Below are 16,184 nucleotides of genomic sequence, written 5' to 3' on the forward strand. Positions count from 1 at the left end.
CTCTTTTAAGGGTGGGTTACACTTTCACTCACTGGCCAATTAGTTAGAAACACTTATCTTGGGCTTTTACTCACTGGTTTTAGCTCAGTGTTGAGTCAGTGCTGAGATGTTGTTTATGAAGCGGTTAATGTTGTTGTATCTGAATCAGAACAGCTGAAACTGAACTGCTTTGCTGAGGTAAATGTGTTCTAAACAGAGAACAGCAGAACAGAACGAATTGTCAGTGACCTTAACGTCACATCCACTCACCACTGACCTCTGACCAGAGAGAGAGAGAGCGAGAGAGAGAGAGAGAGAGAGAGAGAGAAAGAGAGAGGAGTGTATAACCTGTGGGGAGTGGGGGAGAGAAACAAATATATAAAGAAATAGGGGGATGAAATGACAGAGGGAAGGGGAGAGAGTCCCCCAGGCAGTAAAAACGACTACGACAACGACAGTGATAATAAGGATGACGATGATGAAGGTGACACTGTTGCTATGAGATGGAACTAAATGGTTAAAGAAGAAGATGGTCTGATGGTCATCTTTTAGGACACATTGCTCCTCTGTCCCTGACCACACTGACCCTCATATTCACTTCAACTTTAACCTCTCTGCTTTTTAAAGAGCCCAAATGTACATTTCTATGTTTCATTTCATCTCATAATTTATTTGAGCACAGTTCAAATTCCAGCTTTAGATTTAAACACACTGTTTTTGTTACTGAGCTTTTAAGAGTGTTATATGGGAGGTATCTATGTTCTGAAGGCTGGAGCTTAATTGCTTTTGGCTAAATGGGTGGGGCTAATCTGCAGTAGATTGAATAGTTGAAGCCAAACTGCTGTAGATTCAATTTGTGAGGCTAAACTGCTGCAGGTAGAGGCAAACTGTTTAAGATGATTAGCTGGAACCTTAAAGTTTCAGACTGAATGGGTTGGTCTCGATTGCTGTAGGTTGAATTGTTTGAGGGTGAACTGCTGTAGGCTGAACGGGTGGGGTCTAATTGCTCTAGACTGAGAGGACCAAGAGAAACCAAGACTCAAAAGGAGAACCTCTTTTTGAGAAAGACCACATGAGAAAAACAGTCTGACGGAACCCAATGAATTCCATTCTTTTTTACTGGGAAGTGTCAGTTCCGTCAGATGCAGCCGCATGGTGCATCATGGGTCTGGTGCATCAAGTCCGAGGGGATGTGGTGCAACAAAAAGTCGAACCGAGGCGACCCTTATGTAAATGAATTCATCCAAAGCAATGCATCTATCCAGTCAGAAGAGAGCGTTTGTTTGCCTGATATATGTCCTTAGTGCAGTGTATGAAACTATGAAACATGTATTCTATAGTGAAACATTATTGTGAAGCATAAAGCAAGAATTACTGGTTTCTGGTCCACTGTTCTTTATGATCAGTGATATGATATGCTGCTCACTAGATGACTAGTTGGACAATTCAATCAACACCACTGTGTGACAAGTTTGAGAGGGGAGTGTAATAAAGTCCATTAAGGTGACAGAGCACTGTAAATGTTAAAACTGTTAAAGTAGAACTCCGGTATGAAAATTGACTTTTGGTGTAGAAAAACATGATATATATATATATATGCATTTAAAACGAAGCATTAACAACTTTAAAAGTGCACACAAACCTTATTAAAAATCACCGTTTACAATCCGTAGCGTAACCTAATCTCAGGGCGCCACAATCTTAAGGTAAATGTAAAGGTTATGCTACGGGTTGTAAACGATAGTATTTAATAAGCTTCTTGTGCATTTTTAAAGTTATTGATGCCTTATATTAAACATGTCAGGGGTCTCCGGATTCTACCAATGAGGTACCAATTAGCCTGGATAAGTTTAACTTATATATCACCTTTCTAGAAACCCAAGGACACAATGATTCAACCTCAGCACTCATCCACACACCAGTGAGAAGCGGCAGCCAATAGTGCACAGCGTACTCTCAACCGGAAACGACATCTACCTGGAGGACTGCATCAGGCACTACAGCATTTACCAAGAACAGAGTGCCAATTAATCCCTGGGCACAGTCATACATACATTTTACACACACACAAACTTACATACATAGCACACACACACACCAGATCAATTTAGAGTATTTAATTTTTTGGGGCAATTTAGAGTATCCAATTTACCTGATCTCCATGTTTTTGGACTGTAGGACAACACCGGTGTCCCCGGAAAAAAAAAACAAGACAAGGGAGAACATGGAAACTTCACCCAGATAGGGACTTGAACCCAGGACCCCAGTGCTGGGAGACAAACGTGCTAACGGCTAAGCTACCATGCCGCCACCGTGCCGTTCCAAAATATGCGCCCGAATCACCCAGTCTCGGAAAGCTATTCTGGGCTATTGAACAAAGATTAGTACTCTTTATCATGTTTTACTACACCAAAAGTCAGGTTTATACCAGTTCTTTTTTAAAAGTAGAACCTCTGAAAGAGCATGAAGAAAGACCATTGAGAGGAACTAAAGCAAAAAATGGAACCTTCCTTAGAATACCATGAAGAATCTTTCAGAGGAACCAGTATCCAAAAGCAGAGTCTTCCTTACAATATATCGTCTGGAGTTTAGGTTACTCATTTTATAGACTTAACTCCACTCACTTTTTGGTACCTAGTGTATCTTGTTCTCAAACCTCTATCCACCATCACAAAGACACAGATTTGTTCTGGTCAATAATTGCCCTCTGCAATTTTTACATGTTTACAGGAAAGGAATTGAGACTCAAAAAAGAGAGAACCTCCAGAAAATAATTAGGAAAAAACATTAAGAGGAACCTTCCTTTTGAACCTCTGTATACCACCCCCACACAATGATACATATACAATATGTATGTTTCTGTTACAGTCACACACTCTTGTCATACTGTACTCTTTTCTCTCCAACACACATTCACCCCCCCAGCCACACTCTCTCACCTCATACCTCATCCTCCCTCTCTCTCTCTTTCTCTCTCTTTCTCTCTCTCTCTCTCTCTCTCTCAGTGGGATGTGTCTTCCTCTGCTTCTCTCTCTCTCTGTTCAGAGTCTTGGACCAGCCACTGTCTCCTTGCGCTCTGACTGGAGTCTCTCGATTGTTTGTGTTTTTGTTTGTTTGTATATTTGTTTGTGTGTTTGTTTCGCAGTACCATGTCTCCCAGTAACAGCTCCTCGAACTCGTCCTCACCAGTTCACCAGTTCGTGCAGGCTCCGTGGCGCGTGGCACTGTGGGCGCTGGCGTACACAGCAGTGCTGCTGGTGGCACTGACCGGAAACGTGCTGACCGCCTGGGTCATCCTCGCCCACCGCCGCATGCGCACTGTCACCAACTACTTCCTGCTGAACCTGGCGGTGGCGGACGCCAGCCTAGCAGCTCTGAATACGCCCGTGAACTTCATCTACGCCGCCCGGGGACAGTGGTACTTCGGCCTGGCGTACTGCCGCTTCCACAACTTCTACCCTGTGGCCGCAGTGTTCGCCAGCATCTACACCATGACCGCCATCGCAGTGGACAGGTAAGAACCATCACAACCACATCAACTATCGAAACTACGGAAAAGTCAAATTTGTATGTTCTTGTTTTGGAATATCGTGATGGTGATACTGGTGCGATTATCATGACTGCTATTGGGATCCCCCTGCAGTGGATAAGGAAACAGTGGATGATGGATGCTGGTGGCACTGTTGGGGTCTGCAAAGCTATGTAATCAGGATACAAAAAAGCAGCAACTGTTATCCAGTACAGCTACTATGAAAAAAGCAATGAATATGATTACAGCTACAACTATTCCTCTCTATTTTGGATTAATAAGACCTAACAAGTATAAAAACTAACCTTTGTCTTTGTACAGGAAGACAAAGAAAAAAAAACATGTTTTCAATAGTCTCAATTATCCCTGCCATTTGGGATAATTATTATTCCAAAAACATGTTTTTGCTTTCTACAGTAAGTAAATAAACTGGTTTCAAACATATCCCATGTTTCTGTCTGGACTGGCTGTAGAAACGTTTGACTGGGATTCCTGGCATGTTGTATTCAATCAACATAACTAGCTAAGTAACAATTAGTTTGTTCCTTTGGACCTTTAACATGACGAAAAATACAGGCAGAACTGACCCATAGTATAAAACAAAACACCTTTGTAGGTCATAAAAATGTCTTAATCATAGTCTCTGAAAGATGTATGCCTTACAATTGATTATATTTTGCAAGTTGATTTTATTTTAAACGCAAAACACATGTGTGCACCACAAAAAAATGTGTATTGAAATTAATGAATTTAACATTTACCTTGCCTTGAGAAGCTGTTTGGTGAATTTCAACTTGTCCAAGTGGGCAGGAGAATTCAAATTAATTAGATAAATAAAGCCATCTAAATGAATTTGTCAGAGTTGTCAGAAACTGATTTTTCTTTATTAATTAATCAAAAATTGTGGGTTTATAAATTTTTATATTTTTTGTTTCATCATTCGTTTTATTAATAAAAGCTGCAAATAATAAAAAAGACATATCTTACAACACATACATTAAAGTATTGGCAACAGGCCATCTGAATTACTTTTCACAGTGTAATAAAATCAGCATTAAATCCATATAGATAAGATAAGACTGTTCAGACAGCTGTTTGATTAGCTGATGGCTGGGTGCTGTGTTATCCACACATCCCTTTCTTTCTTCCTTTTGCTAAGCAAGTGTGCAGGTTTGTTTCTGTCTAATATACTGATACTATTTATCACAGTAACTTGGTATGGTCTCATAATAAAACTTCTTATACTTCTTATATACGCTATTTCAACATTTTTTTTCTTTCTTACATAATCTAATAAGACCAGCAAACACAAGCAACCGAGACTGGCACTAGACCAGCATAAACCAGTTTAGACACTTTTAGATAAAGATGGAATTCATACTGATATAGGCTATTTGTGTTAGCTGGTTCATTGAACATGTCATGATTACTGAGCCAATATTAATATAAACCTTGCAGAATATGTCCAGTAAAAAAATCCTCTTACTTTTTAAAATCCTTTAACATTAATGTTAAAAATAATTACTATTTCTTCTTTCCCTGTGGAGTTCCTATTTTTGATATGTCATGTAGTAGACAAGGGATTGTATATATTTTTTTATAATGGGAAATTATATTTAAAAAATACACATTAAATTATTTATATATACATGATACAGGATTTGGTATATGTGTAGACACACAGGGTAAGTTCAGGTGAATTTATGTTTTTTTTTGTCTTTATTTAAATATTTGGCTTTAAAAAGTGAATCTAATGAATCTAAAAGTAATTTGAAATAATTTGATTTTTTATTAAAATAAAGTAATCCTTTGGATTATGCTGCAATTACATTTAGTATCACATAATCAGTGATCTATTTTTAATTTAACCCTCACAACCCTGGCTGTGGTTAAAATAATGATTAATAGTGAATTGTAGAGAGTTGTAGTGGGTAATAGTGATCTGTGGTAGGATGTAGTGAGTTTTGGAAGGAAATTATGAGGTGTAGTGAGTTGGGGGAATGAATTGAGGTAAATAATAGAGAATTGTATTAAGCTGTGGTAGTAAGAGTGAGGTATGGTGAGTTGTATTTAGTGATTATGAATTGTTGTAGGGAGTTGTCATGTTATTTTAGTAATGTATTAAATTGTTGATTAATATCAAGATTTTCATCCCTTTTTTTCCCCAATTTACATGGCCAATTACCCAACCCACTCATTTGGACTCAATCTATCACTAAAGGGTTTACTCCCTACTATCACAGGAGGGTGAAGACAAGCACATGTCTCCTCCGATACATGTGAAGTCAGCCACCGCCTCTTTTTGAACTGCTGCTGATGCAGCATTGCCGAGTAGCATCACAGCGCGCTCGGAGGAAAGTGCAGCGACTTGGTTCCAATGCATCAGCTCACAGACCCCATGTGCTGATCCAAATAACCCTAGGAGTGATGAGGGGAGAGAGTTCCATCTACCCAACCAGAGAGAGAAAGGCCAATTGTGCTCTCTCAGGGCTCCGGCAGCTGATGGCAAGCTACATGACTAGGATTCGAAACAGCGATCTTTTGATCATAGTGGCAGCCCAAGATCAAGCTATTAAAATAAGCCACAATTTGTTAATAATCTTGGAAAATATGATTTCTGTATAATCATAAAATTTTCAGGGCCATAAGCACAGTATTTTGATTGATGACCTTTTAAGCTGATGAATATTGGCTGAATATTACAGAGCAGTAGTGAGTTGGATTGAGCTGTTGTGGGTTATAGTGAGGTGTAGGTTTTTGTAGTGGGTAGGAATGATTAATAGTGAGTTGTAGTGAGCAGCAGTCAGCTCTTGTAAGTTATGGTGAGCTCTGATACTGTGTTGTTCTTTAGTTAATCCCACAGAAGCTCAGTGTGTGTAGATCTGAAGACGATCTGGCTCCTGCCTCCATCTGATTCTACCCCTGCATGCCAACCTTCGGCTGGCATTCATCAAACTAACACACACACACACACACACACACACACACACACACAACAGTGGGAACAACAATCTAACAACAAGTTGCCTGGACTCAGTCACGCTGTGTGTGTGTGTGTGTATGTGTGTGTGTGTGTGTGTGTGTGTGTGTGTGTGTGTGTGTGTGTCTGTGTGGGTGTGTGTGTGTATTCTTCTGTCACCCACACATCTGTTTGACTGTGTGTGTGTGTGTATTCCCCCAGGATGCGTCTCACCTCCATTGCGATGTTAGCCAGAGAACATGTCAGCGGCTGTTTTGGTGTGTGTGTGTGTGTGTGTGTGTGTGTGTGAGTAGTGTATTTGTGTCGGTCAGAGCTGAGTATATTTTTGAAGCTATCACACACACACACATTAGCAGTATGGACGGTAGTAAACCTGTAAGGCTGGAATGAAGACAGATCAGTTCCAGATAAAAATAGATGCACTGGAACTTCAGTCTCAAAGAGATATAAAGAGAACCCCACTATCTCCCACCACCCAGACCTCCCCATGTCATATGATGCTACCAGTGCTGAGAGAATGAAGGTTAGCATGATCTTCCTCTAAGACATGTAAAGAATCACATGTCCATCACATCTTAACATGCTTGGAGGAGAACACTAACTGTTATGGTTCTGTTACAGACACCTATGCTGGCCAGCTTTTCCCATTTTAAGTGATGAGAAACAAGAGGAACCATATACAGGAACCATATATATAGCTACTGGTTAGCTAGTTAACCTTAGGGCTTTATTGTACATCTTCAGAAATAGGGCAGGTGGTGCAGCAATTAATTATTATTGTCTATTCCTTAATTCCTCTGTGATGGGAGCTGAAATTAGCTTTGCTCAGGTTTTATTTTATGTTATTTTTTCGTTCCACCTTAAATGCTGCAGCCTCTGCTTCTGTTGCATAGTTTAAGGTGGAACAGGAAAGTTAGCTCATTAGTTAGGTATAAACCTAACTAGACAAACTACTTATGCCTGTTATGTAGAAAACGCTCATAAATCATTGAAACTACACAAATGGTAATTATAATTTTTGTTAATAGGGAAAATACTTAAAAAAATACTTTATCTGTTGGTTTTCTTTGGTCACTTGTGCCGCCATCTTGCCTGTGATTCTCAAAGCCATCTATTTTGAGTGTGCCTCTTAAAAGTCTCTGTTGGAAGGTCTATGTAGCCTAACAAGAATCAGTGGGGTAGAGCTAAGTGGTAGCACCAAGTGGTGAAAGGAGATTGGGCCTTAGACCGTTGCTCCTCTCAGAAGCCCCTCCCCATATAGCAACAATCACTTGATACCACATGCTAAGTCTGCTATGTTGCATCAGCCCAGCTTCAGTGCAAATACAGCAGATTCTGGCACAAATGTTTAGCTTACATCTATGCCATGTGCTGCATGTACCAACACCAACGGTTATAGAGTTAATATAGGTGGTTTTAGCAAATTCAGTCTCTGGGGTCTTAAGTTCAAGAACTTATTTGTGTAGAAATTTCGTGTTCTCCACTGGCTCTGGGTTCCTCCCCACAGTTCAAAAACACAGTGAATTGAATGTGGGGTTATAGAAGATAAAAGCCGGTTATGGGGAGGTGGGGGTGTGTCTTAAGGGGGCGTTGCCCACCCCAAGTTTTGTTTTTGCCCCTGCAAGCGCAATGCAAGCAACGACTATTTTTAAAATTATCTCTGAAAAAATCTGAACCAATCACGAAAAGCCATTTTTTGGTGCAACATAAAAATATTTCCTTGCTTATGTCTGATTGGCTCATACAAAAGCGGCAGACTGTTTGGAGAAGTTCATTAAGAGACATTCTGGTTCAGTATGACAGGTCCTGTCAGTGTGAGCATGAGAGGCAGGGATATATAAGGGCAAACTAAACACTTTTTCCAGTTAAAAAACTGACTTCCACAAGGAAATGTTTGCAAACTGTGGTGATTTGTTGCTCAGGGTTAGCTGCTGAACTTGAAGTACAAGCAGCTAGCTGTTAATCAAGCTACTAACTTGTTTTTTATATCAGCTACACAGACTTAACTTGATACCCCTCTGCAAGTATTTTGTGTTTCATTAAAAAAATATACACTGTAAGAAACCCTATAATGCATCGTTTTCTGTTAAAGACACAATGAACATTTGTATTTCTTTACTTCATACATCAACTAAGCCAGTGTAATTAGCTCTGGCTTTAAAATATGACTATCTACATGCCCACCCGTTATGTTATACCGACCCCCCCAAGCAAAGCAGTCTAGAACCGAAGCTATAGAAGATGCTATAGAAGTGTATCTTTATCATCATCATAGTACCACCGATTCTAATAAAAAGTTGCAGACATGCTGTTATATAAATACAACAATACACAAATAATAGAATCAATACATGAACAATGATATCTAAAAATGATTGGCAGGTGAGTCAGGGGAAAGACACACACATATAAAGACCTGACAGACTGTATAACTCTGATGTAACTGATTTTTGACTGGACGTGGATGGATACACTTTCTCACTCACACACACTCAGGTTGTAGTAAATGTACTTGACTTACAGACGTCTTTATTGAGCGTTTGAGTGCAGGCTCCTCCTGGACTGAGCTGAGCTGATGCAGCTGGACGAATGGACGATGTTCTGCGAGAGGTTTTTTTGGCAGGCGAGGTGCTGGAACACGAGGGCCTGGAGAGTGTTGTGGAGCAGGGAGGATTACACACACACACCCGTCTCTGCCTCCACGGTTATATCCACCCCAGTGTCCTGATCCCTGACCTCTCAAACTTCACATTTACCACCCCGATAATAACGCCTACACAGCCAGCGAGGAATCCTGAGAGTCTTCTTTTATTTAGCAGAATGCATCTGGTGTTTAAACTCTCAGAAGCAGTATTACACCACTAGTCTAATTACAGTTCTCAGTTCTGCTGAAACCAAAGAATTACATTTGTAAAACATTATACAGAAAACTGTCCAATCAGGATTGTTCTGTCAGTTGTAGCTGGGTAAATAGATCTAAACTATACATCTAAACTATGTCTCCTATTGGTCGGGACTTCAGTGGTAGAACTGAAGGCCATGAGATTCACCACCAACATAACTAGTTAACATATTTAGAGGCTCATAGAGCATCTAGCACAAATTAGTGTTGTGGTACAGGTGGGCCCTGTTTGACCATTTAAACTGAACTAAAAGCTACAATAATAATCAATCAATAAAAAATCAAATAAAATCAATACTATATTATTCACTCATTCAGTCAGTGAGCACCTTAAAGGATTAACCATATATCAACCTTTTCTCCCATTTTTGAGAAATCTATTTTTTACATACAAAATCTAAAATGTGCTTTATTTAGGTGTATACTTATTATTTATTAAAATAACTTAAATTAGTAAACAAATAGGAGAAAGTGTTAGTGTTTTTTTTTAATGCAAACTTTGATAATACTACTTAGAATGATTTACACATACAATACTTTTAAATACAGTTTATACCACTGAGTTTTAGATCTTCAGGTGACTCAAATTAGGATTATTTAAATTATCACATTATAATTCAGCTTCTAATTGTAATGGAAATTGACTAATTATTAATGACTACAAATGAGGTAAATAACTATTAAGAAATAATGTAAAACTGAAGAATTAAAGTGTGTGCACATACTGGCCCTTTCAGGTCAAGAGGTTGACCTTTTAATCATTAAACTGAGCTGAGATCAGTAATGAATTGCCAGAGTATCACCCCCCTCTGCTATTGTCACTTCCTGTCTGTGCAGGTACATGGCAATCATCCACCCTCTGAAGCCTCGATTCTCGGCCACCGTGACCAAGGTAGTGATCGCGTGTGTGTGGGGGGCAGCGGTGGTCCTGGCGTTTCCACTCTGTTTCTACTCAGCGACCAAAACCGTCAGACAGAGGACGCTGTGTTACGTAGCCTGGCCACGCCTCCCTGACGACACCTTCATGTACGGAATTCTTATTAACACATTTATCCAATCAGTCTTCATTTACAAATGAAAATTTTACAATCATATTCAGTCTTCTTTTACTAATTAACCCTTATCCAATTGTGTTCTGTTTACTTTCACTAACAAACTCATCTAATCGAAATCAAATCCTTTACCTAATTAACACACCTATTTAATCAAATTTAGTCTCCTTTCACTAACACGCATAGCCAATCAAATTTAGTTTACTCTCACTAATTAACACACTTATCCAATCAGATTCTTTCTTCTTTAACTAATTAACACATGTATCTAATAATAGCAATAAGTATAGGTATTCATAAAAATCATAATTTTTTTTTTTACCATAATGGTATTTTCTGATAATTTATAATAAACATAATTTATGGCTGAACATCTGTATAAATAATAGTAATACTGCTTTAAATTTTGTATATTTTGTATTTGGTATAGCTTTATATTTGGTCAATTTATATGTGTGTTTGTGTTTGTGTGTATATGTGTGTTTAGGTACCACATTATTGTGGCAGTGCTGGTGTATCTGCTGCCGTTGGTAGTGATGGGCATCACCTACAGTCTAGTGGGGGTCACTCTTTGGGGCAGCAGCCTACCGGGACATACCTCAGAGAACTATGTGGACCAGCTACAGGCCAAGCGCAAGGTGTGTGTGTGTTTGTGTGTGTGCTTTCATGAATTTATACTCCCATAGATAACCCTTCACTCTTTGTTCACTTCCTGTTCACTCTGCTTACTCTACACTGTAGTGGTAGAGCAAGACTGCTGTGATCCCAGCAGGCCTGTGCATGACCCACTCTGCTGCCTGTGTGTGTATGTGTGTGTGTGTGTGTGTGTGTGTGTGTGTGTGTGTGTGTGTGTGTGCGTAGGTGGTGAAGATGATGCTGGTGGTTGTAGTGACCTTTGCGATCTGCTGGCTGCCCTATCATGTTTACTTCATCGTAACTGGACTGAACAGAAGACTCACAAAGTGGAAGTACATCCAGCAGGTCTACCTCGCCATACTGTGGCTCGCCATGAGCTCCACCATGTACAACCCCATCATCTACTGCTGCCTCAACAGCAGGTGAAACAAAAACACACACACACATACACACACACACACACACCTAAACACCTGTATGAAGGTCATATAACCATTATAGTGTATTAAACAGCATCCCCTACACTTCCTGTAGTTTTTTACAATCTGTCAGAAAGAGTCGGTGGGTCTAATAACCATTATAGAGTATTAAACAGCATCCCCTACACTTCCTGTAGTTTATTACAGTCTGTCAGAAAGAGTCTGTGGGTCATATAACCATTATAGAGTATTAAACAGCACCCCCTACACGTTGCAATGATGGTAGCACTCATACGTCTATTTTCTGGATATGACGCCAAGCACCTCCACTGAACTTCTTTGGTTGACAATGGCAAGCTTTTTTTCCCCATTTTCTCCACAATTTACAAGGCCAACTACCCAACCCACTCATTAGGACTCTCCAAATCAATAGTAATGCCCCAACACCAGGAGGGTACAGACTAGCACATGCCTCCTCCAATACTCAGCCACCTAACTTTACATGTATAGCTGCTAATGCCAAGTTCTGATACATCAGCTCACAGGCGCCTTGTGCTGAGCGATATCATACTTTGGAGTAATGTGGGGAAAGAGAGTGATCTACCCACCCAGAGAGAACAAAGCCAGTTGTGCTCTCTTAGAGCTCCGACATCTGATGGCAAGCTACATGAACGGGATTCGAACCAGCGATCTCCCGATCATAGTGGCAGGGTCTTAGTCCACTGGACCAATTGGAGCCCCTTTGGTGAGTGAAACCTGTCCTGTTAGCTCAGTTTCAGGGTGCTTGCAATCTTCTTTTAACCTAGGCCATTTTTCTGTAGAGCAACAGTTCTTTATTTCAGATCCTCAGAGAGCTCTTTGCCATGAGGCGCCATGTTGAACTTCCAGTGACCAATATGAGAAAATGTGAGAGCGATAAAGCCAAATTTTTACATGCCTGCTCCCCATTCACACCTGATACCTTGTTATACTAACAAGTCACAAGACACCGGGGAGGGAAAATGGCTTATTGGGCAGAATCAGGCTATTTTTACTTAGGGGTGTACTCACTATTGTTGTTAGTTAATGGCATTAATGGCTGGGTGTTGAGTTATTTTGAGGGCACAACAAATGTACACTGTTATACACGCTGTACACAGACTACTTTACATTGTATTAACGTTTCATATCTTCAGTGTTGTCCCTTGAAAAGATATAATACAATATTTACAACAATGTGAGGGGTGTACTCACTTTTGTGAGATACTGTATGAAAACCTGATGCTTTTTGACTAGTTAGAATAATCAGTTAGGATATCAAAAAACACTTCATTTTGTCAGCTGTTTCGAGGAAACATAGCTACCAAAGCAGCCCCACACTCCCTGTAGTGTTTTACAGTCTGTGAGAAAGAGTATATGGATAATGTGAACATTGTAGAGCATCGTAGAGCGCCCTCTATGCTTCTTGTAGTGAATTACAGTTTATCAGATTGTTGACTAATTGCTGTAACCCTTAGAAACACAGGTGCTGGTCCTCACAGCGTGTTTTTATTGTTTTTAAACGCCACTTAGCCATGTCTGAGGTGTAATTGGTGTGTGCGGGGGTATAATTAGTGCAGCAGACAGATGAGGGCACTGAGGTTTCTGTGTTAATGCTGTAATATAAGCATGCAGCAGCTGTGTGTGTGTGTGTGTGTGTGTGGAGCAGAACAGAAAAACATTTTTTTCATTCTCTCTTTTCTCATTAGAACAATCAGCGAGTTATTATTAGAACAGCAGCTTTGGGCCTTCAGCTTTGATTAAATTAGATTCGATGTTTTTTTCAGAAGATTACTTCCATGAATATCAAAATAATGAAGTTGTTGAAGGAACACAAAGTGCTGGACCAGGCTGTGGTGTGACCCGAGTGACTGAGGAGCTTTGAAACATGTCACAGTGTGACACTAAGCTGCAGTGTACGTCGTACATCATTGTGCTGTGAGTTTCTGACGCTAGGGTCAGTTACTGTCCGGCGGTGGCTGAAATACTTGTTTGTTTCTCTTATGTAAATGACAGACTCAGCTCCTCTTGCTTCAGAGCTGGAACAGAAGAAACAGCTCAACACTGACCTACAAATATTCTTATTTCCGAATCTTTAAAAAAATTGTCAAACTTCATAATTTCACGTTCCTCTGGTTTTATATTTCAATGTTTCGATATGTCAAAATTTTATTTAATATATTAAAAGTGTCAAAACTTTTTGCATGCTTTTGTATCATCACACAAGAGTCTCTACTGCCCCTGTAAGCTAGAAAAAATGTGAAGAAAAAAAAATCAATCCTTTCCTTTTCTCTGAATCAGCTAATATCATACGTGTACAGAAATCATATACATTTATGAGCTGTTCGAATGCTCCCTTATTGTGACGTCACAATAATGAAACCTGCATAGAACCACCCTGACACCACCCCTCACCCGCCAACACCCACCAACTAGATCAGTAAAAGATCAGCCATTTTAGTAATTTCAGCTGAGAACCTCAGACAGTACACAGCAGGATTAGCCAGCAGACTTCATCTGATGTAGGGATCTGTGGCAAGTCAGCAGATAAGGGAGATGTAAGTTCTTTTCAATAATGAGTTTTGTGTCTCTATCACAGTTAAGCATGTTTTGCCGTTTAGCACAAGCTAGCACGAACCTGTGGTACACGATCAGGGAATACATGACATGGGCAGCAACAGCTTATTAGCGTAAAAGTGACAGAACCCTTAAACGGATCATTCTGAAAGGGACTGAAACTGTCAGAAAACGGACTGGATCAGAGCTGGTGAGATCTGTTTATGTCAGAGTGATTTTGTGCAAGAACTTCATGAACATGTTCTCGTTGTGTCCCCTGCTTTTGTGTTTTTGTCCATCTTGTCCATCTTTCCTTGTTTTCGTGTATCTGTACCTGTAGTATCTGTTCTATTTTCCAGTTTCCATTTGCATTCCCATATTTTTGCATGTTTTCCTATTTCAAGTCAAGCTGTCATTTATGAATTCTGATAATTTTGTTTTGTTTGCTTTTTTTGTTTCCATATTTGCAGATTTCTACATTTCTCTTTTTCTGTGTCTATATTTGTATTTTTCTGTTGTCTGTGTTTCTGTATTTTCATGTTATATGTTGTATGTTTCCATATTTCCATGTTTCCTTTCTGAATTCCATTTTTTTTGTTTTTGTGGTAAATTCTTCTGAAACATTTTTAGTGCTTATGTTTTTATGTATTTATGTGTTCCTTTTTTCAGTGCTTTTGTATTTGTCATGTTTCTGTGGTCAGATATTTCTGTTTTCATATTTCAGTGCTTTCTGTATGTCTATAAGTCTATAGTCTATTGTCTATAAGTTCCATGTTTCTGTGTTTCTAAAAGTATTCCATTTCTTTTGTTTCTACTTGGCCATATTTAAATTTCTGAATTCCTGTATTTTTATATCTTCCTATATCTTCCTATATGTTTACATATGCCCCTATTTCCACATTTCCAAATGTATCTATTTCCAAATTTCTGATGTTTGTGTATTCCAGGTTCCGTGCCGGCTTCAAGCAAGCGTTCCGCTGGTGCCCCTTCATCCACATGTCTGAGTCTGATGAGATGGAGCTGAGGCCCACCCGGTTCCACACGACCCGCCAGAGCAGCGTGTTCACCCTCACCCGGCTGGAGTCCAGCGCCGACTCCCACACACTGCCCTCCCGCCGCAAGAGCTCCTCCACCAGCCGCCACGGCAGCCTAAGTGGTCAGATACGACACGTTCCCCGACTGTCCCTGAACAGCACTCAAAACGGCTCTGTAAACACCACCATACACTAGCCTGGAGATCCGCCCTGCTCCAGCCTCTGTACATACTCCACCTGCTGAGGAACCCTGTGTTTAACTGTGCTGAGTTCTGGTTAGGTTTAAATGGTGGACCTTCTCTCAACCTCAGCTCAAATACACTCGCACTCGCGCCAATACACACACTACCATCAACACCAATACAGAGCTCTTTCTGTACTAAGAACAAAGCAACAGCCATTCATATAACACTGATCTACAGCAGTAGATGATGTTCTACACTCTTGAACTTGAAACTGTAAACTTATCAAAAGTAGGAGCTTATAATATAATGCACTGTGAGTGGAAGCACAAGTTTAGGATTTCTGATAAAGTGGCCAGCTCAAGTTTGGGTACAAGCTAGGGAAGTACAAGATAGGGTGTTTCTAATAATGTGGCCAGTGCTAAAAGCACTAGTTTAGTGTTTCTGATAAAGTGGCCTGTACAAGTTAGGGTGTTTCTAAAAAAGTGGCCAGTACATAGAAGCACAAGCTTAGTGTTTCTTAAAAAGTGGCCAGCTCAAGTTTAGTTACAAGCTAGGAAAGTACAAAAAAAGTGGCCAGTGCATGAAAGCACACATTTCATGTTTCTGATAAAGTGGCCAACTCAAATTGAGCTACAAGCTAAGGAAATACAAGTTAGGGTGTTTCTAATAAAGTGGCCAATGCATGGAAGCATTAGGTTAGTGCTTCTGATAAATTGACCAATTTCAATTTCAGTTTGAAACTAGGAACGTACAAGTTAGGGTGTTTCTAATAAAGTGGCCAATGCATAAAAGGACATGGTTAGTGTTTCTAATAAAGTGCCCGGCGCATGGAAGCACAAGGTTAGTGTTTTTGATAAAGTGGCCACCTCAAGTTCAGTTACAAGCTAAGAAAGT

General features: G+C 39.9%; 1 protein-coding gene across 1 annotated transcript; it reads left to right on the plus strand.

Annotated features, from left to right (window-relative positions):
- The first annotated feature begins 3,002 nt into the window (after positions 1-3,002).
- Positions 3,003-15,506, plus strand: LOC103040187 (neuromedin-K receptor). The gene is made up of 5 exons (XM_022677493.2): positions 3,003-3,493; positions 10,228-10,416; positions 10,930-11,080; positions 11,304-11,500; positions 15,019-15,506. The coding sequence occupies exons 1-5, from the start codon at positions 3,129-3,131 to the stop codon at positions 15,299-15,301; spliced, it is 1,185 nt and encodes a 394-aa protein (XP_022533214.2). The 5' UTR covers positions 3,003-3,128; the 3' UTR covers positions 15,302-15,506.
- The last annotated feature ends 678 nt before the right edge of the window (positions 15,507-16,184 follow it).

Source organism: Astyanax mexicanus, chromosome 13 (assembly GCF_023375975.1).
Source record: "Astyanax mexicanus isolate ESR-SI-001 chromosome 13, AstMex3_surface, whole genome shotgun sequence".
In the NCBI taxonomy this organism is placed as follows: domain Eukaryota; kingdom Metazoa; phylum Chordata; class Actinopteri; order Characiformes; family Acestrorhamphidae; genus Astyanax; species Astyanax mexicanus.

Bases quoted from the DNA above. Each gene is read 5' to 3' on its own strand.
- LOC103040187 (XM_022677493.2), top strand. From the start codon at position 3,129: ATGTCTCCCAGTAACAGCTCCTCGAACTCGTCCTCACCAGTTCACCAG. The intron at 3,494-10,227 runs GTAAGAACCATC...CTGTCTGTGCAG, and splicing joins ACCGCCATCGCAGTGGACAG to GTACATGGCAATCATCCACC. The intron at 10,417-10,929 runs GTACGGAATTCT...ATGTGTGTTTAG, and splicing joins CTCCCTGACGACACCTTCAT to GTACCACATTATTGTGGCAG.